Source organism: Staurois parvus, unplaced genomic scaffold, assembly GCF_062004578.1.
Source record: "Staurois parvus isolate SC_StPar_1 unplaced genomic scaffold, SC_StPar_1.0 ptg000449l, whole genome shotgun sequence".
NCBI classification, from domain to species: Eukaryota; Metazoa; Chordata; class Amphibia; order Anura; family Ranidae; genus Staurois; species Staurois parvus.
Genome location: NW_028318245.1, coordinates 1,992,150 through 2,017,101, shown reverse-complemented (window position 1 = coordinate 2,017,101; position 24,952 = coordinate 1,992,150). Strand labels below are relative to the sequence as shown.

General features: G+C 46.8%; 3 protein-coding genes across 3 annotated transcripts in view; 2 read left to right on the top strand and 1 right to left on the bottom strand.

The window, feature by feature from the left end:
* LOC149453271 (uncharacterized) overlaps positions 1-24,952 on the bottom strand; it is a 227,083-nt gene that overhangs the window by 103,757 nt on the left and 98,374 nt on the right. The window lies entirely within an intron of this gene.
* Positions 14,736-16,743, top strand: LOC149453276 (oocyte zinc finger protein XlCOF7.2-like). The gene is made up of 3 exons (XM_089688592.1): positions 14,736-16,084; positions 16,171-16,294; positions 16,739-16,743. Exons 1-3 carry the CDS (start codon positions 15,944-15,946, stop codon positions 16,741-16,743), a joined length of 270 nt encoding a protein of 89 aa, XP_089544718.1. The 5' UTR covers positions 14,736-15,943.
* LOC149453275 (uncharacterized) lies at positions 16,402-24,417 on the top strand. Its single transcript, XM_089688408.1, has 3 exons — positions 16,402-16,610; positions 16,739-16,880; positions 20,228-24,417. The coding sequence occupies exons 2-3, from the start codon at positions 16,799-16,801 to the stop codon at positions 21,931-21,933; spliced, it is 1,788 nt and encodes a 595-aa protein (XP_089544534.1). The 5' UTR covers positions 16,402-16,610; positions 16,739-16,798; the 3' UTR covers positions 21,934-24,417.

Here is a 24,952-nt window from a genome sequence, read left to right as displayed (position 1 = left end):
CTGATAGGCAGTACCAATGAGGCGGCACTGATAGGTAGCACTGATGAGGTTGCACTGATAGGTGTCACTGATGGGCACTAATAGGTGTCACTGATGGGCACTGATAGGTGGCACTGATGAGTTGGCACTGATAGGTACTGATAGGCAGCACTGATGAGGTGGCACTGATGGGCACTAATAGGTGTCACTCATAGGCACTGATAGGCAGCACTGATGAAGTGGCACTAACAGGCGGCACTGAGGTGGCACTGGTAGGCAGCACTGATGAGGCGGCACTGATAGGTGTAACTGATGGGCACTGATAGGTGGGACTGATGGGCACTAATAGGTGGCACTGGTAGGTGGCACTGATGGGCACTAATAGGTGGCACTGGTAGGCAGCACTGATGGGGCGGCACTGATAAGTGGCACTTATGGGAACTAATAGGTGTAACTGATGGGCAATGATAATCAGTGTAAATGTCCTGTCAGATTTGTAGATTACCGGCTTTCCTTTCCTCATGTTGTGATTGGCCCGTTACTGCGATCTGTGATCAGCTGTGATTGGCCCGTTACCGCGATCTGCAATCAGCTGTGCCCAAAGGAGGGGGTGGAGTTATAGGAGGACATCTCTAGACGCCATCCCAGAACTAACCGACCTCACTGTAGCCAATTTTCGGCTATAGTGCGGTCAGCAAGTGGTTAATAAATGGAAGTGGAAGAAAAAAAACGCTTCTACAATCGCACATGCAGAATTTTTTCAAGAGTTGCTGTATTTAACCCCAAAACCAGGCGGATATGTGACCCGCGCGTGTCACCCGGCAGAAGGCAGCTCTTTTCTGCTGCACGCTTGTCAGGGCCTCAGCAAGTAAAAGAGACGGCTGGGATCCTCCAACCAACTCCAAGAAAGTGCAGGATGGCCAGCCACTTACCCACCAGGTACTGTCACCCCCCTTCCTGCCCACTGAGCACTGTCACCCTCTTCCTGCCCACTGAGCACTGTCACCCTCTTCCTGCCCACTGAGCACTGTCACCCCCCTTCCTGCCCACCGGGCACAGTCACCCTCTTCCTGCCCACTGAGCACTGTCACCCCCTTCCTGCCTACAGGTCATTGTCACCCCCTTCCTGCCTACCAGTCATTGTCACCCCCTTCCTGCCTACTGGGCACTGTCACCCCCTTCCTGTCCACCGAGCACTGTCACCCCCTTCCTGCCTACCGGGCACTGTCACCCCCTTCCTGCCCACCGAGCGCTCTCACTCCATCCTACCCACCGAGCACTGTCACCCCCTTCCTGCCCACCGAGCACTGTCACCCCCTTCCTGCCCACCGAGCGCTCTCACCCCCTTCCTGCCCACAGAGCGCTGTCACCCCCTTCCTGCCCACAGAGCACTGTCACCCCCTTCCTGCCCACCAAGCACTGTCACCCCCTTCCTGCCTACAGGTCATTGTCACCCCCTTCCTGCCTACCAGTCATCGTCACCCCCTTCCTGCCTACTGGGCACTGTCACCCCCTTCCTGTCCACCGAGCACTGTCACCCCCTTCCTGCCTACCGGGCACTGTCACCCCCTTTCTGCCCACCGAGCGCTCTCACTCCATCCTACCCACCGAGCACTGTCACCCCCTTCCTGCCCACCGAGCGCTCTCACCCCCTTCCTGCCCACAGAGCGCTGTCACCCCCTTCCTGCCCACAGAGCACTGTCACCCCCTTCCTGCCCACCGAGCACTGTCACCCCCTTCCTGCCCACCGAGCACTGTCACCCCCCTTCCTGCCCACCGAGCACTGTCACCCCCCTTCCTGCCCACCGAGCGCTCTCACCCCCTTCCTGCCCACCGAGCGCTCTCACCCCCTTCCTGCCCACCGAGCGCTCTCACCCCCTTCCTGCCCACCGAGCGCTCTCACTCCATCCTACCCAACGAGTGCTGTCACCCCCTTCCTGCCCATCGAGCGCTCTCACCCACCCCCTTCCTGCCCACCGAGCACTGTCACCCCCTTCCTGCCCACCGAGCACTGTCACCCCCTTCCTGCCCACCGAGCACTGTCACCCCCTTCCTGCCTACCGAGCACTGTCACCCCCCTTCCTGCCCACTGAGCGCTCTCACCCCCTTCCTGCCTACCAAGCACTGTCACTCCCCTTCCTGCCTACCGAGCACTGTCACCTCCTTCCTGCCCACTGAGCGCTCTCACCCCCTTCCTGCCCACTGAGCGCTCTCACCCCCTTCCTGCCTACCGAGCACTGTCACTCCCCTTCCTGCCTACCGAGCACTGTCACCCCCTTCCTGCCCACTGAGCGCTCTCACCCCCTTCCTGCCTACCGAGCTCTGTCACCCCCCTTCCTGCCCGGGCCAATTTTCAGCTTTCAGGGCTGTTGCACTTTGAATGACAATTACACGGTCATACAACACTGTACCCATATGACATTTTTATCATTTTTTTCTCACAAATAGAGCTTTTCTTTTGGTGGTATTTACTCCCCGCTGGGGGTTTATTTTTTATACTATAAACAATAAAAGGGCAAAAAAAATTTGAAAAAAAAAAGGTTTTTCTTTGTTTCTATTAAAAAATTTTGCAAACGTCATTTTTCTCCTTCACTGATGTGCGTTGATGAGGCGGCACTAATAGCCAGCACTGATGGGCACTGATAGGCAGCACTGATGGGGGGTACTGGTGAGTGGCACTACTAGGCACTGGTGGGTGGCACTGATGGGGGGATACTGCTGGGCACTGGTGAGTGGTACTGCTGGGTGACACTGATGGGTACTGCTGGGCACTGGTGAGTGGCACTGCTGGGCAGAACTGATGGTGGGTACTGCTGAGTGGCACTTCTGGGCACTGATCATCTGTTCTCTGACAACTGTCGGTTATCAGGAGTACTTTCCGCGCGCTGTACAGGGCGAGGAAAGTGCAGCCAATAACCAGCAACTGCATTTAACCAGTGATCTGCTGTGTCATTGGACTTGGCTGATCACGTGGTAAAAGGCTGCTGTGATTGGCTTTTTACCACATGATGTGATCATGGAGATCGCCGGGTGCATGCCGCTAAGGGGTGGCCCAGGTGGGCTCATTAGATTGTGAATAGGCACCCTTTTTCAAACACTTCCATGCTCTGCTCATTCAGGCCATCACTTCCATCATTACTGCATGCCCATTCTCCAAACTTACGGCAAACTGTAACTGAGGAAACTCTCTGGTAATAGCTAAACTCTTCAGGATGGACCTCTTCTTATAGAAGATGATGGACATACAGCTCAGGAGACTCCCAACTATAGGAGCAGGTTGGGGTGTAGAGTGAGCCTTGGGATACTCCAAATTTACGGCAAACTGTAACTGAGGAAACTCTAGTAATAGCCAAACTCTTCAGGATGGACCTCTTCTTATAGAAGATGGTGGACATACAGCTCAGGAGACTCCCAACTATAGGAGCAGGTTGGGGTGTAGAGTGAGCCTTGGGATACTCCAAATTTACGGCAAACTGTAACTGAGGAAACGCTAGTAATAGCCAAATTCTTCAGGATGGACCTCTTCTTATAGAAGATGGTGGACATACAGCTCAGGAGACTTCCAACTATAGGAGCAGGTTGGGGTGTAGAGTGAGCCTTGGGATACTCCAAATTTACGGCAAACTGTAACTGAGGAAACTCTAGTAATAGCCAAACTCTTCAGGATGGACCTCTTATTGTAAGATATGGTGGAGACTCCCAACTATAGCAGCAGACCTAAGCCAACAACTCTGGATCAATCTCTCCAAGGGCAGCAGATCTGTCACGGAGAGATGGGAGGATTGTGTTTCATGACATTGGTGCTCCAAAATTTGTGATGCAAGAAAGAGCAGATGGTGAGGCATGCACTGGACAGTGTGACCCAGAACCCTTTGAGCACAGGGACAAGCTAGCTGAAGCAGCATAGTCCGTAGTGCAAACTTCAAACTAGTCGTGCTGTGTTGTCCCAGATTCTCTTCGCTGTTGGGTGCAAAGCAGCCAGACACACAGCAGTTCCCCAGTCTCCCAACACAATAACCGGGCATCGAGTGTCTTTTTGACGTTTAATGCGGGTTATACTTGAAGGGAAATGTATGTCCTTTTGTCTGTCATTTTGTTTAACCCCTCCATTTTGTATCTTGTACTACATGTTGATTAATTGTTTTGTATTATGCCCAGAATGAGTTAATGAAAATATCAAGACCTGCATGTAAAAGCTGTGTATGTATTATAGAACTGTACTCACAATATTCTTTTGTTTTTTATCTTAGCTTAGCCTTGGTAGAGGCAGGGAAAGTATCCAGTTATTTCTTTGTACTAGCAGCACCTGTTTCTGCTATGATATAGTTAAAAGTCAAATACTTCTGTCCCATGGGAAAATAACTGTTGGTTACTTGTAACTGATTTCAAGTTCTGAGAAATCTCACGTTCACAGCCATAAGTATCCAGCAAAATCCTATTGTATGGTTTTCTTTGTTACAATATAAGAAGAAGAATCTACGAATAAAGATTCAGATTGTCTTCTGGAAACCTGTGTGTGCATGCTAATTTCTTCCTTCCAGAACACAGTCTCTTGGGCCTAATGGGGAACCGGAACCTACCAGTGATTATTAGAAGCACAAATCCCTTTCAGTTTTGGTGCTCGTCAGGGATTGGAGAGTCATCCTATCTGGTAAGTATTTGATTTATATTTTCTGATATTTACCGTGACTAGGCTCTGGCTGAGTTCCGATGCCCACATACTTTGGAAGTATGTTTAATGAAAGGGTATAGTGTAAAAGATTGCCGGCCAGAATAAGTCTATATGTACTTTTGGTAAGTATTTTGAGGGACATTGAATGTCCAGAAAATAGACTTATATATATATATATATATATATATATATATATGTATGTACTTTGGGAAAGTACTTTAAAGGACATTGGATGTCCAGAAAATACATATATGCATGTACTTTTGGAAAGTACTTAAAAGGACATTGGATGTCCAGGAAATATTGATATTGCCGGCAGATATATACTTTTGGAAAGTATTAAAAGGACATTGGATGTCCAGGGACATTGGATGTCTAGGAAATAAGAAAATATTGACACTGGTAGGTTTGGGCTGCCAAAATTCTGTTGCTTATCTTTCTGTCGCATAAAGTATAAGATGATTTGTTGTGTGACACCGATGTCCAGGTGGTAAGTGTATGGACCGGTAGTTACGGATTAAATGTTTTGCGAATGATTTGTCCTGAATGTGTATGCGGACTATTTTTTAGTCATCGTATTCCTGGAGGTTACCTTGTGAGTAAGGTAGAAAAAGGATATAAATATAAATTAGGCAGAAGACTTTTTTATCAAGGCATTTCTAACATACAGGTAGAAAGGGTAAATTTACATTGTCCAGTAGAATTTCAAGAGGGACTTACAGTGGAAGAAGTTAAAAGACAGGTTAGAGACAAAGGATATTATTATATAGTGTCCTTTTCAGGGTACAGAGTAGGAAGAGTTGTGTATTCTCTCTTTCTCTGTCTCTTTATATTTTTTGTGATAAGAGTGATAATTGGTCACAGATCACTCGACCCGAGAAGGTATACAAGTGACTAGATTTATGTTTTAGGAAGACGCATCTGAGGGAAACTCAGTTGGCAGTCAGGCACTGTGACTCACTTTCATTTTCCTTTTTTTTTATTTTTTTTGAATCTTTACAATTTTTCTGAATAGATAAAATAGAACAAAATAAGAGTAAAAATACATCTTGTCCGGAACAGGGGGAGTTATGTAAAGACTTCATAGCCCGGACTTGTGGGACTGATTATTACCTAATAAATCCGTGGATACACAATCTAGCAGGGTGGACTGAAGCAATGGGAAGTTCAAGTCCGTTCCCGAGAACAGGAGATAATGACACTTTTCATATGGATATTGTCAGGAATGGACTTGCCAATAATGGTGGGACTCACCTGCCTTGTGGGCTGCAGTACCAGGGCTGGCCAGCGGGTGCTCTCCGCAATCAGAGACTCACCCCTGCAATCAGCCAAACACCTGAAGCTGATTGCAGGGGTTGTATTTAAGGAATGGCCAGACTCACAGTCAGGGCCTTGGTGTGTGTTTTTCCATGGGCCCCTGTACCTTGTATCCTGTATTCCTGTTCCTATCTGACTTGTTGCCGACCCTGCCTGATCCTGACCTCTGCTGACTTCTCCTGCTTTATCCCTGGCTTGTGACCCTGACCATTCTCTGCCTGACCCTCTGTACCACGCTGCCCGTGAGTTACTGAACCCAGCTTGTGACCCCAACCACTCTCCTGCCTGTTCCTGGTACTCCGTTTGCCCGTTTGCAACTGACCCGGCCTGCCTGACGACTCTTGCATTGTATGTATTGTTATCGGTGGGTGGTTTGGTTTGTTTGCACTGTGTTTATGTTTAGTTTTGCACTGCGTTTTGTATTGTTAGTCTTAATAAATTATATTGTTTATACCATATCTGAAGCCTGCGTTTCCCTGTGTCAGTCCACACACCTCTGGTCATACCTGGAGCCCTGACAGATATGATAAAAGGCCCTAACCCCGGACCGGCAAGTAGAACCAGACACAAGGTGGCGACACAGACCAAGCAATATCCATTTCTCACAGTAGGGGACACATTGATAATTAAATGTTTAGAAGTAGAAGACATCGACCGTATTACAAAACATTGTCCCAAGCCCACTGTTACACTGGGAGGTATATTAGCGTATCTAAAGAAGGCATGTAAAGACAGGAATTTCACACAGGAAGACATTAGACTGATTATTGACTCACTGGTTGATACCATCCGGTGGTGCCTGATATGCCATCTCTTTTTACAGCCATACCGTCTGATGCTGAATGTTTTTCAGTAATTGATTTAGCAAATGCATTTTTTAGCGTCCCTGTTGACGCAGAGACACTGCCCATTTTTGGTTTAACCGCTAGATGACCTGGTGTAAAATGTCTCAGGGTTTTTGTAGATTTTTCTGTAGTCTACTCAATTGTCCTCCAGGCCACTCTGAGGGGGTGGACAGCGGACCATGGATCAGTCCTGCTGCAGTACGCGGATGACATCTGCCTCTGCAGTCCCACTAAGGAGGCCGGCCTGAGGGATGGGGAGAGTTTGTTGAAATGTTTTTTTGAGAGTGGACACAAGGGGGTTTATTTACTAAAGCTGGAGAGTCCAAAATCAGACTCCCTTCTGCATAGAAACCAATCAGCTTCTAACCTCAGCTTGTTCAATGAAGCTTTGGCAATGAAACCTGGAAGCTGATTGGTTTCTATGCAGAAGGGAGTCTGATTTTGGACTCTCCAGCTTTAGTAAATAAACCCCAAGGTGTCAAATAAAAAAATTGCAATGGTGTAAAACAAGTGTTGAATATCTGGGTTTTGTGCTTACAAAGGGAGAAAGGAAAGTCAGTCCAAAGAGAGCTGTGGCTCTCCTCAATCTTGTCCGCCCACAAACCAAGAAAGATATCTCCTTTCTTGGAGCCATTGGTTACTGCAGCCAGTGGATACCTGACTGTTCCTATTATGACAATCTGTTAAGACAAGCCACAACCCAGGAAATGTCACAAATTGTTAAATGGTGGGATGCCATGGTTAATGCATATGTGTATTTGAAAAATGCAATGGTGACTGGCCTTGGCCTTCCTAACTATGTAAAAATGTTTCATGCGTATGCAAGGGACAATTGTAAGACCATGGCCGGTGTACTCGCCCAGGAGCACGGAGGCAGACTTCGCCCTGTAGCTTTTTTTCTCAAAAGTGGTACCAGTTCAGGTCCAAGGCATGCCTGCGTGTCTCAAAGCGTTGGCATCTTGCGCTATGACTGTGGAGATGTCTATGTCATTCACCTTAGGACACCCTACGATATTGCACACTACACATAATGTAGCTATTTTGCTGAAAAATATACACACTCAGCACAGGTCCTCTCTAAGGCTGAGCGGCTATGAGGTCATTCTTTTATCCAATCCTAATCTCACCATCAAATATGCGTCAGCCACCTCAGGCCCTGCTCCCATTCTTAATGCTCTGTTAGGATTAAAGGGGGAGGATTTAGTAAAAGATTAGAAAGGTCTCTTTCTCAAAGAGGGGAAGCCATGTATCCCTGCAGCTAGTGTTCCCCTGTTCATAGAACAAAACCACAGAGTAGGACACAGGGACTGGCAAAACACCTGTAAAGTTTTATTACAAGATTTTTATATTGCAGGTCTCCCCAAATTAGTGAAGGCTTTTGTATCCAGATGCATTGTTGGTATCCGTGATAATCCAAACATACCAAATAAGTCTAAGCATGAGCATCTACTATTATTCCTTTTACACATTTTCACGTTGATTTTACACACATGCCAAAGATAAGAAAGAAGCAAGAATATTTTTATGGTGATTTTAGATGTGTTTTCTAGGTGGGTAGAAGTTTTCAAGACTACGAAGGAAGATGCACAGTTGTCAGTATTCTCACACAGGAAATTATTCCTAGATGGGAATGCCCTCTACAGATCAGCTCAGACAATGGCCCAGCTTTTGTATTTAAAATATGTCAGGTACTGGTAAAAACCCTTTGAATAAAACGGAAATTTCACATTCCCTATCACCCACAAAGTTCCGGGATAGTAGAAAGAATGAACAGGACCATAAAAGACAAAGGAAAGCAACTAGGAACACTTTTGCAAATTGAACAAAGATGCTCCTCGTTATCCTTGCAGAGATTAGCATGACACCTAGCAAAACCACAGGATATTCACCTTTTGAAACTCTAATAGGAAGACCATTCCCCACTCCATGGACTAGAACACCACTATTATTAGAAGCAGAGGATTTGGATCAGAGTAGGGAAGAGTATGTCCGTAAATTGATTGAAACTTTAGACAATTTTGAAAGAAACGTTGCTCGCACCTCTTCTTTTTCTTCACAGGTCCCTACACATCCTTTCCAGGTTGGTGATATTGTAGTGGTCAAGCAGCTAGCCCAGAACAGAAGATCTGGATATCCATTTGAACCAGAGACCAGAGTGATCGCAGTGACTAGGACCGCTGTCCTAGTAGAAGGTCAGCAAGCCTGGATCCATGCCAGTCGGGTGAAAAGAGCTAAAGTGGCCAAAGACAAAGACACAGGCACAGGAGAGGACCAGGACAAGGTACTGTCTATTAACCAATTCAATACCGGGCAATTTTACACCTTCCTGCCCAGGCCATTTTTCAGGTTTCAGCGCTCTCACACTTTGAATGACAATTGCGCGGTCATACAACATTGTACCCAAACTAAAATGTTATCATTTTCTTCACACAACTAGAGCTTTCTTTTGGTGGTATTTAATCACCACTGGGGTTTTATTTTTTGCTAAATTAACAAAAAAAGACCAAAAATTTTGAAAAAAAAAAGTTTTTTTTTTTTTTACACAATTTGCTTATAGCAAAGAATTACTTTGCTATAAGCAAGCATTTACTTGAATGACATCGATTCATTTAGGGTTTTTTTTTTTTTTCCAGTGCTTAGCTGTGATTTGGCCACAGCTAATCACATGACGTGCATGTGATTAGCTGTGACCATTCACAGCTAGGCAGTAGTATACAATGGATGGCATGAATGAAGCCATCTATTGTATACAACTGTAATGTGACCTGCTGTGATTGGTCACAGCAGGTCACATGGTACCGGCAATGGGGCCGATACTCAGATCTGTCATCGGCCATGTCCGAGGTACACGGCCGGTGATAGATCGCGCCACTGCGTGGCTCTACAGGAGCGCAATCTACGCATGTGCGGGAGGACGCCATGTGGCGTCCACCCAGAACGCTGATGACATTTGCCGCCCGCCATTCGGCCATAGGGCGGGCGGCAAATGGTTAAAGGAGGTGAAGCAGGTGACAAATCCTCGAAGAGTGAGTGAAGCCGGTAACAAAGTCTCTGAAGGATTTCAATATGTCAATTCTTTTAGCCAAGGACTCTGGCAAACTATGGTTTCTGCTGGGACTGATTACATTTTTAGTGTTTACCTCAATATAAATAGTGACTAACTGCATATACTCCCCAGAAGACTTGGGCGCTGTTCAGGTCATATGTGGCTACAAGGAGAACCAGAATATTTCAGAAAATACACACACGGTTCACAACAACAGTGATAATAATACCTCAGAAAACGCACACCCAATACACACTAGGACCAAAAGAGAAACCAATATTCCAGCACAGAAACCACAGGTTGCTATTACCAAAGAGGGAAAGATTACTGCATTGTAGTTCGACTCTTCTAACACCCATGTTGCTACCTTTTCCTTCACCTATGGAGACCTCACAGAAAGGGGGGATGAAGAGAGTAGCAGGAAAAGGGTGCACAAGAGGGAGGGAATAGGTTATATCTGAGTAACTGTGATTATTAGGGAGCAGTGGGATGGAACATAGGAACTGACTGGGATACAAACCTGACACGGCCATAAGAAGGACAAGAACGGAAAATCCCTCATAAACAGAATGACTCTTACCAAGCCCAATGCCAAATATACACTTACCATAGAAAATCCCAGCCCTAGTGATTCGGGAATGTATGTATTTGGATTATACTGGGGAGGGGATATATCGGGCACAAGGGGGAAATTTAAAATACAAGAAATGCATAATAACAATGATTACAATCCCCTGAAGCCACACATCAGTACTTTTAGGGATATGATTGTCATTGCTGATTCTTCTTTGAAGATACCGTGGCAGTGGAGACAGGATTTTTAGCTGTAAATCTTTGGTTAGAATGGATGAGGTACAGTGCCCTGCAGCACAAGTCTAATATGTCTGTGGAGCAGCCAGACCCCATGTGGGAACAGTGCCACTAAATCTTCCTGAAGATGTTGAAGAATGTTTCCTAAGTCTTTTACAGGAACACATAACAAAAATGCTTCCTGTGAAACCTGGAAAGCAAAGTATCCCATAATCACCAAAAACTCCAAACCAGGTGAAGGCTTGCAAATTTACCCAGGGAATTATACCTGCTATAGAGGAGTAGCAAGAAAGAGAAGTTTGGGAAATTTTACAAAAGGTTTTTGTCACACATACAGAAACATCTCTAGGCTTTTACAGAATCAGACACAATCTTTAGGTGATATCTACTGGATTTGTAGTGACGGTAAGATCAGGTCTAGATTGGAGAAGGAGTGGTCTGGTGAGTGTGTTTTGGCCAAAGCTATTATGCCCCTGCATATCTTTAGTGAAATTTTTTCTGAGATTCATGAAGATATAGCAGGAGGCACCCAGAGGCACAAGAGGGAGGCCCCGATGGGTAGTTTTGACCCACATGCTTATATAGACGCCATAGGGGTTCCAAGAGGGGTCCCGGATGAGTTTAAAGCCAGGAACCAGGTCAAAGTAGGTTTTGAATCAATCATTCCAATCATCACCGTCAACAAGAATGTTGATTGGATAAATTATATATATTACAATCAGCAGAGGTTTGTCAACAACACCAGGGACGCATTGAAGGGGACAGCGGAACAGTTGCAGGCTGACTCCGCCATGACCTTCCAAAATCGTATGGTCTTAGATATGATGCTTGCAGAAAAGGGTGGTGTGTGTGCAATGGTAAAAGGAACTGGTACTTGCTGTACCTACATCCCAGACAACAGTGAACCAAATGTTAAGGTCACTATGGCTATAAAAAAACTGTCTGATCTGTCGGAAGAGTTGAAAAGGAATTCAGCGATCACTGACCCATGGGATCAATATTTTGGGTGGCTCAAGGGATGGAAGCAGGTGCTAGCACAAATAGGAGTGATTATTGTAGTCACCCTGATACTCATAGCCTTGATAGTGTGTTGCGTGATTCCCTGAATAAAAAGCCTTATGAACAAAGGTATAGGTATGACTATGTATGAGGAAGAGATCCAAGAACAAACTGCCCCACTGAACCCAAAACCTAAAGAGTACCACAGTTATCTAGCCAAATACAGAAAGAAGCAGAAAAAGAACTATGTTGTATAAGGGGGAATAAAAATTATATATGTACAGTTGCAAGAAAAAGTATGTGAACCCCTTGGGACTACATGGAGTTTTGCATGAATTGGGCATAAAATGTGCTCTGAACGTTGGTTACTTGTAACTGATTTCAAGGTCTGAGAAATCTCACGTTCACAGCCTTAAGTATCCAGCAAAATCCTATTGTATGGTTTTATTTGTTACAATATAAGAAGAAGAATCTATGAATAAAGATTAAGATTGTCTTCTGGAAACCTGTGTGTGCATGCTAATTTCTTCCTTTCAGAACACAGTCTCTTAGACCTAATGGGGAACCGGAACCTACCAGTGGTTATTAGAAGCACAAATACCTTTCAATACTTGGTTGGGGTGTAGAGTGAGCCTTGGGATGCTCCAAATTTACGGCAAACTGTAACTGAGGAAACTCTCTAGTGGTAGCTAAATTCTTCAGGATGGACCTCTTGTTGCAAGAGATGGTGGACATTCAGCTCAGGAGACTCCAACGATACGAGCAGACTCCAACTATAGAAGACCTAAGCCAGCAACTCTGGATCAGTCTCTCCAAGGGCAGCAGCTCTGTCACTGAGAGATGGGAGGATTGTGTTTCATGACATTGGTGCTCCAAAGTTTGTGACGCAAGAAAGAGTGGATGGTGAGGCATGCCCTGGACAGTGTGACCCAGAACAAGAAGTTGTCTTGTCCCTTTGGAGCACAGGGACAAGCTAGCTGAACTGAGCCTTGGGATGCTCCAAATTTACTGAAAACTGTAACTGAATGGCCAAATGTGAGCGTAGACTGGCCAAATGTGAGCGTAGACTGGCCAAATTTGAGCGTAGACTGGCCAAATGTGAGCGTAGACTGGCCAAATGTGAGCGTAGACTGGCCAAATGTGAGCGTAGACTGGCCAAATGTGAGCGTAGACTGGCCAAATGTGAGCGTGGACTGGCCAAATGTGGGTTTGGACTGGCCAAATGTGGGCGTGGACTGGCCAAATGTGAGCGTAGACTGGCCAAATGCGAGCGTGGACTGGCCAAATGTGAGCGTGGACTGGCCAAATGCGAGCGTGGACTGGCCAAATGCGAGCGTGGACTGGCCAAATGCGAGAGTGGACTGGCTAAATGTGAGCGTAGACTGGCCAAATGTGAGCGTAGACTGGCCAAATGTGAGCGTAGACTGGCCAAATTTGAGCGTAGAGTGGCCAAATTTGAGCGTGGACTGGCCAAATGTGAGCGTGGACTGGCCAAATGTGGGCGTGGACTGGCCAAATGTGAGCGTAGACTGGCTAAATGTGAGTGTAGACTGGCTAAATGTGAGCGTAGACAGGCCAAATGTGAGCATAGACTGGCCAAATGTGAGCGTGGACTGGCCAAATGTGAGCGTGGACTGGCCAAATGTGAGCGTGGACTGGCCAAATGTGAGCGTAGACTGGCCAAATGCTCATTAGATAGTGAACAGGCACCCTTTTTCAAACACTTCCATGTTCTGCTCATTGAGGCCATTACTTCCATCATTACTGCATGCCCATACTCCAAATTTACGGCAAGCTGTAACTGAGGAAACTCTCTAGTAATAGCTAAACTCTTCATGATGGACCTCTTGTTGTAAGAGATGGTGGACATTCCGCTCAGGAGATTCCAACTATAGGAGCAGACCCAAGCCAGCAACTCTGGATCAGTCTCTCCAAGGGTTAATGCAACAAGCAGTCACTAGGATTTCTCTTAGGCCTCTACTGACTGTGCCCCTGTGTATATGGAGACCGCCTTCCAGTACCAGCCAGACTCTGTACTATGAGCCTCCAGGCCAGATCCTCAGACTTCCTCCAAACTGTTCTCAGCAGCTTTAAAAATACCCCCCCCCCCCTCCAGCTCTCCCTGAGCCGGGACCTCGATGAAATCCCCTGCAGATTTTTACTTGCCAAGAAGGGTAGTAGCCAGGCTGGGTCTTCTCCTCCAGGACAAGGACCCTGCCTATCTATACATACTTCAGCCCCCTACTGGTCGGTCTCTCATTCACCGATTGGCTGAGCCTGTGTGAATATACAGGACCGGGGTCTGCCTTTCCCAACCCACTATATTCCAGAACTTACTAGAAAACGGGGGAGTAGTTGACCCTGCAACCAGAAGGACCCAGAACACCCAAAACCAATCAATCCCTGCACCCTAACTACAGAGGAGCCAAAACGTAATTTTCCTAATTATACTAGGAGGTTGGTACACGTCCATCGGTGTTTATCAGTGAGTCCAGAAGGTCCAATTCCAAATGTATCTCAGCTGATATTCTGAGGGTACATGGAACCACTACAGATACAACATGGAATGTACTATGCTTTTCTCCCTGGGACCCAAAGTGCTTAGAAGATGAGGCAGCTGTCTTGGGAGACTCACTTGAGTCATAAATCCTACCAACATGTATCGAAAGACTGAGAGGACACTGATGTACCTGGAGGAAACCCACACAAACACAGGGAGAACATGCAAACTCCATGCAGGTAGTGTCCTGGGCCAAATTCGAACCTCAAAACCCTTTATTGTTGAGTTGAACGTATTTTTAATGATAGAACCCTATAAGATCTCATTGTTGATTTGACTGTTGAAATAATGTATGCAACGTAACAAAAGAATTCACCACAGGAAAACACTCATTTCCAAAGTAGGATGCAATTTTTATTGCCCACAAGATGGCAGTCTGACTTATTGCTAGTAGAGCAAGGGAAGGAAATGATGTCAGGAATATACAGGACATTCCGGGTGAGAGGCGAGTCGGGAGGAAGTAGAGAGGAGACATTGGTGGGACTGGCAGCAGAGTAGGTAATGAGATCTTATTTTCTATTTACATCCAGTAACCCCCCCGTCATGTCCGTCCTCTTCCTCCATTGTCATGTCTGTCCTCTTCCTCCATCGTCATGTCTGCCCCTGTCCTTCATAGTCACTGATGTCTACTAGGGTTTAAAATAAAGATACATCCTAAATATAGAGCCATTTATCCAACCGTCCATCCGGAGCCTCTGGTTTATAGACCGGATACGTCCTAAATATAGAGCCATTTATCCAACCGTCCATCCGGAGCCTCTGGTTTATAGACCGTATACATCCTAAATATAGAACCATTTATCCAACCGTCCATCCGGAGCCTCTGGTTTATAGACCGGATACGTCCTCAATATAGAACCATTTATCCAACCGTCCATCCGGAGCCTCTGGTTTATAGACCGGATACGTCCTAAATATAGAGCCATTTATCCAACCGTCCATCCAGAGCCTCTGGTTTATAGACCGGATACGTCCTAAATATAGAGCCATTTATCCAACCGTCCATCCGGAGCCTCTGGTTTATAGACCGGATATGTCCTACACATAGAACCATTTATCCAGCGTCCATCCAGAGCCTCTGGTTTATAGACCGGATACATCCTAAATATAGAACCATTTATCCAACTGTCCATCCTGCAGAGATACATCCTAACGGGATGGTGATCACCTATCTGCTGGGAGGTCACATGATATAACTCTTATCTTTATTAATAAAACACAGACCTGACTGGAGAGGTGAGGAGGATTCTGGGAGGTCACATGACATCACAGACCTGCTCTAGAGCTATTCATTTTTGTAGTGTCTTAACATCACTGAGTTTTTTTGTTTGTTTTTTTTAGAGCCTATCTCTTGTATAGTCTGGTGGCCAGGTGGCTTTTAAGGTGCCTCTTTCCTTGACAGCTAGGAGAAACAATAGGAAGATTCTAGAGACCACTGATCTGCTGACAGGAGAGGTGTGCGGTGCCGGGAATTCTGGGACATTCTCCAGTAACAGACAAGGGATGTGTCTGGATGGTGACTGTATCATTGTGTGTGTCAGGTTCCTATAAGGTGTCATGGTGTCACTGTCTATTTCTCCATGGAGGAGTGGGAGTATTTAGAAGGATTCTGGGAGGTCACATGACATCACTCATATCTCTATTAATAAAACAGACCTGACTGGAGAGGTGAGGAGGATTCTAGGAGGTCACTTGACAATTTTATTGCTCTTTCGATGCAGATTGTTCCTCCAGTGAAGCTTGGTGGCCATATAACCATTAGAGTGCATCCATCACATATCCTGAAATTCAAGAGAAACATTGGCAAGAAGATTCTAGAAGTCACCCGGAAGATCATTGATCTGCTGACAGGAGAGGTGAGCGGTGCTGGGAATTCTGGGACATTCTCCAGTAACAGACAAGGGATGTGTCTGGATGGTGACTGTATCATTGTGTGTGTCAGGTTCCTATAAGGTGTCAGGATGTCACTGTCTATTTCTCCATGGAGGAGTGGGAGTATTTAGAAGGACACAAGGACCTCTACAAGGACGTCATGATGGACAATCAGCCGCCCCTCACATCACCGGGTAAGAGGAGACTTTATTGTAAAGGAGAGAGCAGTACGGAGGGTCCACCTAGATCCCCCATCAACTGATAAACACATAGAAACAATGGATTCATTCAGTGTGTGTGTTTCCTACAGATGGATCCAGTCATGGGAACCCACCAGAGAGATGTCCCCGTCCTCTGTATTCCCGGGATTCCAAACAGGAAGGTCACACCATCCTTCACCATCATCAGGTAGATGGATCCAGTAATGGGAACCCACCAGAGAGATGTCCCTGTCCTCTGTATTCCCGGGATTCCACACAGGAAGGTCATACCATTCCTCACCATCATCAGGTAGGTGGGACTTGGGCATCTAGAACTGGAAAGGGATTCTAAACTCTTTTCTAAACAATTTTCTATATTGTCTCTTGTTATAAACACCTATCTTTTACAATAATTTTCAATACTTTTTCGGGGTTTAGAGTGAAGACCTTATTGATATAAAAGCTGAGATAAAAGAGGAAGAAGAGGAGACATATGTGATGGGAGATCAGCAGCCTACGAAGAAGTTGGAAATGACTATGGAAAATGAACCTGACCAATCTTCTCTAGATATCGGCACAGGTAACGAACATTGAGGCTGAAATTGTTCACATTTTTTATTTTCCTTCTCTAAATACGATGTATGGAGTTTGACCCGAAGTCCTGGAGAATTAGCGGACTTTGACATCATCCAGCGGGAGGAGATTAAATTATAAATGGTAAACCACCAAAGTTGGGAAGATGGTTTAATTTGAAGAATTCATTATATCTATAAAAGGCTAAAGCAGAAGGGGAAGTCATTTCTGGATTTGTTTCTGAGATTTCAGATGCTTCTGGGACCATTCATGGTGCACCCGACCTGCTTCTAAGCTGCATTAACCTGCTTCTTTTAAAATTCCCATTGACTTGCATGGACAGAGAAGCACTAGACCTGATGTGTGGGGGTGCCTACTAAGATGGTTTCAGCGCACAATAGAGCAGAAGGGAGCAGAATGCTGGGGGTGGGAATACCAAGGAGAGGGCAAAATCGAGAAATTCGAACAGGGATCTGGGATTACCACCCAGCAGTCCAGTGCCATCAACAATCCCACTCTGTGTAAATCAGACAGTTCTAAGTGCAACACAATTATTATTATACAGTATTTATAAAGTGCCAACAGTTTGCTCAGCGCTGTACATTACAAAGGGGGACAGAACATGTGACAGAACAATACCAATACAATGCAAAACATGAGGGGATCGAGGGCCCTGCTCTTTCGAGTTTACAATCTAGGAGGGAGGGGAGAGTGGTACAGGAGGAGATAGCTGTGGGGGATGGAGTGGTAGGAGGAGTGGAGGAGGTCGGCAAGTTAGCAGGGGGTGGGGTAGGCTTCCCTGAAGAGGTGGGTTTTCAGGGTGTGCCTAAAGGACAGGAGAGTAGGTGATAATCTGATGGGTTGGGGCAGGGATTTCCAGAGAATGGGTGACACCCTGGAGAAGTCCTGGAGGCGGGCATGGGAGGAGGAGACCAGGGAACTAGAGAGAAGGAGGTCTTGTGAGGAGCGGAGTGTGCGTGTTGGGTGGTACTTGGATATTAGGTCGGTGATGTAGTTTGGGGCAGTATGGTGGACAGCTTTGTACGTCAGTGTTAGGATTTTGAATTTGATCCGTTGCGCAATCGGAAGCCAGTGGAGGGATTGACAGAGGGGGGTGGCGGAAACGGAGCGGTTGGTAAGGTGAATGAGTCTGGCAGACGTATTCAGGATCGACTGAAGCGGGGATAGCCTGTGGCGAGGCAGGCCAGTGAGGAGGGAGTTGCAGTAATCGAGTCGTGATATGATGAGGGAGTGGATGAGCTGTTTAGTGGTTTCTGGGTGTCAAGCAAGTGCGATGGTGCACGGATCTGCGCATGCGCAGAACGCCAATGCGCTCTAATCAGCTGGCGCTAGGACCTGGGCAGCGGCGGCGGCCGCGCATGCGCACTTGCGCCTGGCACCAATGACGGTGCTGGGCGCCCTATTTAAACCAGCTCTGCACAGACACTAGTTGCCGTATGGTCTTATTACCCTGTTCCTGTGTATCTGCTGATTGACTTGTTGCCGACCCTGCTTGATCCTGACCTTTGCTGACTATCTCCTGCTCTGATCCCTGGCTCGTTTGACTACTCTCCTGGATATCGCTATTGATCTGGACTCCTGTTACCGAACCCGGCGAGTGACCTGACTATTCTTTGCCTGCTGCCTTGTACCTCGCTGACCCCACCGTTACCGAACCGGCCCGTCTGACCACGCTTGCTACTCTGCTGTCCATCCGTCCTGCACAGATCCATTCATGACTGATCAGGCCTTTCCGCCTCTTCACGTCAGGCTCTCTACCAGTATATACCTCTGGCGGATCCCTCTACCACAGGCGGGTGTACTCAGGGGCCGCGACCTGGTCACGGTCTGCTCCAAGTCCATCCCCACCCTCAGCGGCCCTGGTGAACAAGCAGACTGGGGCTTAGACTCCGCGCTCTGGGGAATCCTGTCCTGTGGATTGCTAGAGGTAACGTCAGGCGGTGTCTGACACTGGGGTTAGGAACGTGCGTATTTTGGCGATGTTTGCGGAGGTGGAGTCTGCATGAGTTAGTTAATGATTGGACTTGGGGCTGGAAGGATAGGTTGGAGTCCAGCATAACACCAAGTACTCTGGCCTGCGGGGCGGGTGTGATGGTGGCGTTGTTGGACGTGATGGAGAAGTCAGTGGGGGGTGGTGTGTGGGCTGGGGGGAAGACTAGGAGCTCGGTTTTGGAGAGGTTCAGTTTAAGGAAGTGGAGCGACATCCAGTCTGATAAATGAGGAGGGAGATACTGGACACCATATGGAAGGTCCATCTCCGTTCCTCAATATAACGTCATGTTCCCAACAAATGAGGAGGAGATACTGGACACCATATGGAAGGTCCATCTCCGTTCCTCAATATAACGTCATGTTCCCAACAAATGAGGAGGAGATACTGGACACCATATGAAAGGTCCATCTCCGTTCCTCAATATAACGTCATGATCCCAACAAATGAGGAGGAGATACTGGACACCATATGAAAGGTCCATCTCCGTTCCTCAATATAACGTCATGTTCCCAACAAATGAGGAGGAGATACTGGACACCATTTGGAAGGTCCATCTCCGTTCCTCAATAGAACGTCATTTTCCCAACAAATGAGGAGGAGATACTGGACACCATATGAAAGGTCCATCTCCGTTCCTCAGTATAACGTCATGTTCTCAACAAATGAGGAGGAGATACTGGACACCATATGAAAGGTCCATCTCCGTTCCTCAGTATAACGTCATGTTCCCAACAAATGAGGAGGAGATACTGGACACCATATGAAAGGTCCATCTCCTTTCCTCAGTATAACGTCATGTTCCCAACAATTGAGGAGGAGATACTGGACACCATATGAAAGGTCCATCTCCGTTCCTCAGTATAACGTCATGTTCCCAACAATTGAGGAGGAGATACTGGACACCATACGGAAGGTCCATCTCCGTTCCTCAATAGAACGTCATTTTCCCAACAAATGAGGAGGAGATACTGGACACCATACGGAAGGTCCATCTCCGTTCCTCAATATAACGTCATTTTCCCAACAAATGAGGAGGAGATACTGGACACCATACGGAAGGTCCATCTCCGTTCCTCAGTATAACGTCATGTTCCCAACAAATGAGGAGGAGATACTGGACACCATACGGAAGGTCCACCTCCGTTCCTCAATATAACGTCATGTTCCCAAAAATAAGGAGATACTGGACACCATACGGAAGGTCCATCTCCGTTCCTCAATAGAACATCATTTTCCCAACAATTGAGGAGGAGATACTGGACACAAATACAGGCAATGATTCTTAAATGGAAAACATGAAAAATTATTATTAATGTGTTTTTTTAATTGATTTTCAACAGATGGACGCTATATTGGGAATATCTTGGGAAGACATCTTTTATTATCACAAGATTACATGGAGGATAATTGCATTGCACAATATTCTCCAGGACTGAATCCCGTTTCTGGAAGTATACATCGAGGACCTTACACTTTGGAGAGATCAACAATCTCTGAGGAATCTCCTGATAAATCGCATAATAATGTTCCTCCAGAAACCCATCTGAGATCAACAGATCAATCTAATCCCAAGGAATCTTCTTTAGGTCTTGGAGGAGTTCATACAGAGGGGGATGCATTATCATGTTCAGCGTGTGGGAAATGTTTCACTGAAAACAGAGACCTCCTTATACACCAGAGAAGTCACACAGAAGAGCGTCCTTTCTCGTGTTCAGAGTGCGGGAAATGTTTCAGTAAGAAAAAAGTACTTGTTATGCACCGGAGAATTCACACAGGCGAGCGACCTTTCTCGTGTTCAGAGTGCGGGAAATCATTCGCTCGGAAAGAAAAACTTCTTAAACACCAGAGGATTCACACGGGTGAGCGTCCTTATGGATGTTCAGAGTGCGGGAAATGTTACACTCAGAAAGTAGACCTTCTTAGACACCTGAGAATTCACACGGGTGAGCGTCCTTTTTTATGCTCAGATTGTGGGAAAAGTTTCACTCAAAAAGGAAGTCTACTCACACACCAGAAAATTCACACGGGTGAGCGTCCTTATTCATGTTCAGAATGCGGGAAATCTTGCACTCAGAAAGCAGATCTTCTTAGACACCAGAAAATTCACACAGGTGAACGTCCTTTTTCCTGTCTAGAGTGCGGGAAAAGTTTTATTTTTAAAGGACAACTTCTTCAGCACCAGAGAACTCATACAGGTGAGCGTCCTTTTTCCTGTTCAGAGTGTGGGAAATGTTTTTCCCATGCAGAAGACCTTCGTAGACACCAAAGAATTCACACAGGTGACCGTCCGTATTCATGCACAGAGTGTGGAAAAGGTTTCATTCAGAAAGGAAACCTTCTCAGACACCAGAGAATTCATACAGGTGAGCGTCCATATGCATGTTCTGAGTGTGGGAAATGTTTCAGTGAGAAAGGAAACCTTCTCATACACCAGAGAATTCACATTGGTGAGCGTCCTTTCTCATGCTCAGAGTGCGGGAAATGTTTTACTATGAAACAACAGTTTCTTAAACACCAGAGAATTCACACAGGTGAGCGACCTTTCCCATGTTCAGAGTGTGGGAAATGCTACACCCAGAAAGTAGACCTTCTTAGACACCTGAGAATTCACACGGGGGAGCGTCCTTTTTTATGCTCAGATTGTGGGAAAAGCTTCACCCAAAAAGGAAGTCTTCTTACTCACCAGAAAATTCACACGGGTGAGCGTCCTTATTCGTGTTCAGAGTGCGGGCAGTGCTTCACTATGAAACAACACTTTCTCAAACACCAGAGAATTCACACAGGTGAGCGACCTTTTTCGTGTCCAGAGTGTGGGAAATGTTTCAGTGAGAAAGAAAACCTTATTATACACCAGAGAATTCACACGGGTGAACGTCCTTTCTCCTGTCCAGAGTGTGGGAAATGTTTTACTATGAAGCAAAACTTTCTTAGACACCAGAGAATTCACACGGGTGACCGTCCTTTTTTATGTTCAGAGTGTGGTAAAAGTTTCACTCAGAAAGGAAGTCTACTCACACACCAGAAAATTCATGGTGATTGCTCTTAGTCATGTTCACAGTGTGGGAAATGTTGCACTCAGAAAACAAACCTTCAGCAGACCTGCTGAGCGTAACCTTTTACTGTCTAGAGTGTGGAAAATGTTTTATTGGTAGCATGAGTACCTGGACCCTACAGAGGTTGCACAGGCAGTCCAACTCCTCCAGAATGGCACATCAATACGTGCCATTGCCAGAAGGTTTGCTGTGTCTCCCAGCACAGTCTCAAGAGCTTGGAGGAGATTCCAGGAGACAACATGGAGGAGATTCCAGGAGACAACATGGAGGAGATTCCAGGAGACGAGAGCATGGAGGAGATTCCAGGAGACAAGAGCATGGAGGAGATTCCAGGAGACAACAGCATGGAGGAGATTCCAGGAGACGAGCATGGAGGAGATTCCAGGAGACAGGCAGTTACTCTAGGAGAGCTGGACGGGGCTGTAGAAGGTCCTTAACCCATCAGCAGGACCATATCTGCTCCTTTGTGCAAGGAGGAACAGGATGAGCCCTGCCAGAGCTCTACAAAATGACCTCCAGCAGGTCACTGGTGTGAATGTCTCTAACCAAACAATCAGAAACAGACTTCATGAGAGTGGCCTGAGGGCCCAACATCCTCTAGTGGGCCCTGTGCTCACTGCCCGGCACCATAGAGCTGGATTGGCATTAGCCATTGAACACCACAAATGGCAGGACCGCCACTGGCATCCTGTGCTTTTCACAGATGAGAGCAGGTTCACCCTGAGCACATGTGACAGACGTGAAAGGGTCTGGAGAAGCCGTGGAGAACGTTCTGCTGCCTGTAACATGGTTCAGCATGACCGTTTTGGTGGTGGGTCAGTGATGGTCTGGGGAGGCATATCCATGGAGGGACGCACAGACCTCTACAGGCTAGACAATGGCTCCCTGACTGCCATTAGGTATCGGGATGAAATCCTTGGACCCATTGTCAGACCCTACGCTGGTGCAGTGGGTCCTGGGTTCCTCCTGGTGCAGTGGGTCCTGTGTTCCTCCTTGTGCAGTGGGTCCTGGGTTGGTCCTGGTGCAGTGGGTCCTGGGTTCCTCCTTGTGCGGTGGGTTCTGGGTTCCTCCTGGTGAGGTGGGTTCTGGGTTCCTCTTGGTGCAGTGGGTTCTGGGTTCCTCCTGGTGAGGTGGGTTCTGGGTTCCTCCTGGTGAGGTGGGTCATGGCTTCTTCCTGGTGCGGTGAGTCCTGGGTTCCTCCTGGTGCAGTGGGTCCTGGGTTCCTCCTGGTGCGGGGGGTCCTGGGTTCCTCCTGGTGCGGGGGGTCCTGGGTTCCTCCTGGTGCGGGGGGTCCTGGGTTCCTCCTGGTGCAGGGGGTCCTGGGTTCCTCCTGGTGCAGGGGGTCCTGGGTTCCTCCTGGGCAGGGGGTTCTGGGTCCCTCCTGGTGCAGTAGGTCCTGGGTTCCTCCTGGTGCAGGACAATGCCCGGCCTCATGTAAGGGGAGTATGCAGGCAGTTCCTGGAGGATGAAGGAATTGATACCACTGAATAGCCCCCACGCTCACCTGACCTAAATCCAGTAGAACCCCTCTGGGATCTCATGTTTCGGTCCATCCAACGATGCCAGGTGGCACCTCAGACTGTCCAGGAGCTCAGTGATGTCCTGGTCCAGATCTGGGAGGAAATCCCCCAGGACACCATCCATGGTCTCATTAGGAGCCTCCCCCGATGTTGTCAGGCATGCATACAAGCACGTGGGGGCCATACAAACTACTGAGGACCATTCTGAGTTGCTGCAATGACATTTCACCAAAATGGACTTGCCTGCTGCATCATTTCTTCACTTTTCAGGGTGTCTTTGAATTCAGTCCTCTGTAGGTCAATCATTTTCATTTCCATCAAACGATGGGGCATCCTTACGTTCCTCACACATCACCCCGTCCATGTCAGTATAGAGATCCAGCAGGAGATTCCTCCCCATTGAGATCTGATGGGTTTTCAGCGTCTTTCTGTCATTTTTTTGGAGCCATGTATTATGTTGAGGAAGCAAAACTTACTAAATATCAGGGAATTCATACATGTGACATTATTTTTCATTTCAGAGCGTGGGAAAATTATTAGATGCAAATAATAAAAAAAAAAGATAATACATCATAAAACACAGCTGTCGATGCTGTTGGCATATATACCAATGACAGATATCATGTTGTTGTAATAATTTATAAATTCATCAGAGAGAGTGGGAGCTGCTCATTCGCCGCTCACACACCTTAGTGCTCAGAGGGATCCCGGACGAGCCCCCACATGTAGCAAAAGTATAAAAGGTCAATCAGAATTTGTTCTTCAACAATGAATGAGCTTTTGAATGAATGCTGCTCATCAATCTTTGTCAAGGTGCCCTGTCACGGGGGCAATGACAAATGATTTGGTGTATTTTGAGTTTTACTTACGTATTTCATTTCACGTCGGTGATTAGTTGCATTGTGCCGTAATTCGATATTTTGACTTTGTAAAATAAACAAGAAATTTCTACACTGATATTCTGGTCTGAGGCTTTTTTTTTTTCTTTTTTACATATTTATTACTTCCTCTGTCATTCCTACAGCTCAATGCTCCCCTTCTCTCTCTTTTCTCTTGCAACACTATGGCAGATGACATCGTAGGTGCGTCTCTGGTAATGGGGCCGCACGTACGTAGACCCGTATGTCCAACACCCACTTGCCTTAGAGCTCCTCCGTTGCGCACTTGTTCCTGCTTACTCCTATTCCCTTCCAAGATCAGGCCATTGAAAGACCTTGGCTCTTTCCTTAGATCGTCCTGCCTGGCACCTGCCCCTAGTGGCCTGTGTCCTAGTTCTTAATCTCCACCATCTTCCAGTCTGCTCCAAGTGCTTCGAAGTGCCCCTATACCTGGCCTGTGTCCTAGTTCTTAATCTCCACCATCTTCCAGTCTGCTCCAACGTCCTTTGAAGTACCTCTGCAACACAGTTCCTGTCCACACCGGTCTCTCAAGAACTGTCCCTTGTGTATCCCCTTCGGATAGTCTCCATATGTTAGAACATGGTGGACCTAAG

Excerpts from the sequence above, each read along its gene's own strand:
- LOC149453276 (XM_089688592.1), top strand. The coding sequence starts at position 15,944 with ATGCAGATTGTTCCTCCAGTGAAGCTTGGTGGCCATATAACCATTAGA. Across the intron at positions 16,085-16,170 it reads TTGATCTGCTGACAGGAGAG|GTTCCTATAAGGTGTCAGGA; the intron begins GTGAGCGGTGCT and ends TGTGTGTGTCAG.
- LOC149453275 (XM_089688408.1), top strand. The coding sequence starts at position 16,799 with ATGGGAGATCAGCAGCCTACGAAGAAGTTGGAAATGACTATGGAAAAT. Across the intron at positions 16,881-20,227 it reads TTCTCTAGATATCGGCACAG|ATGGACGCTATATTGGGAAT; the intron begins GTAACGAACATT and ends GATTTTCAACAG.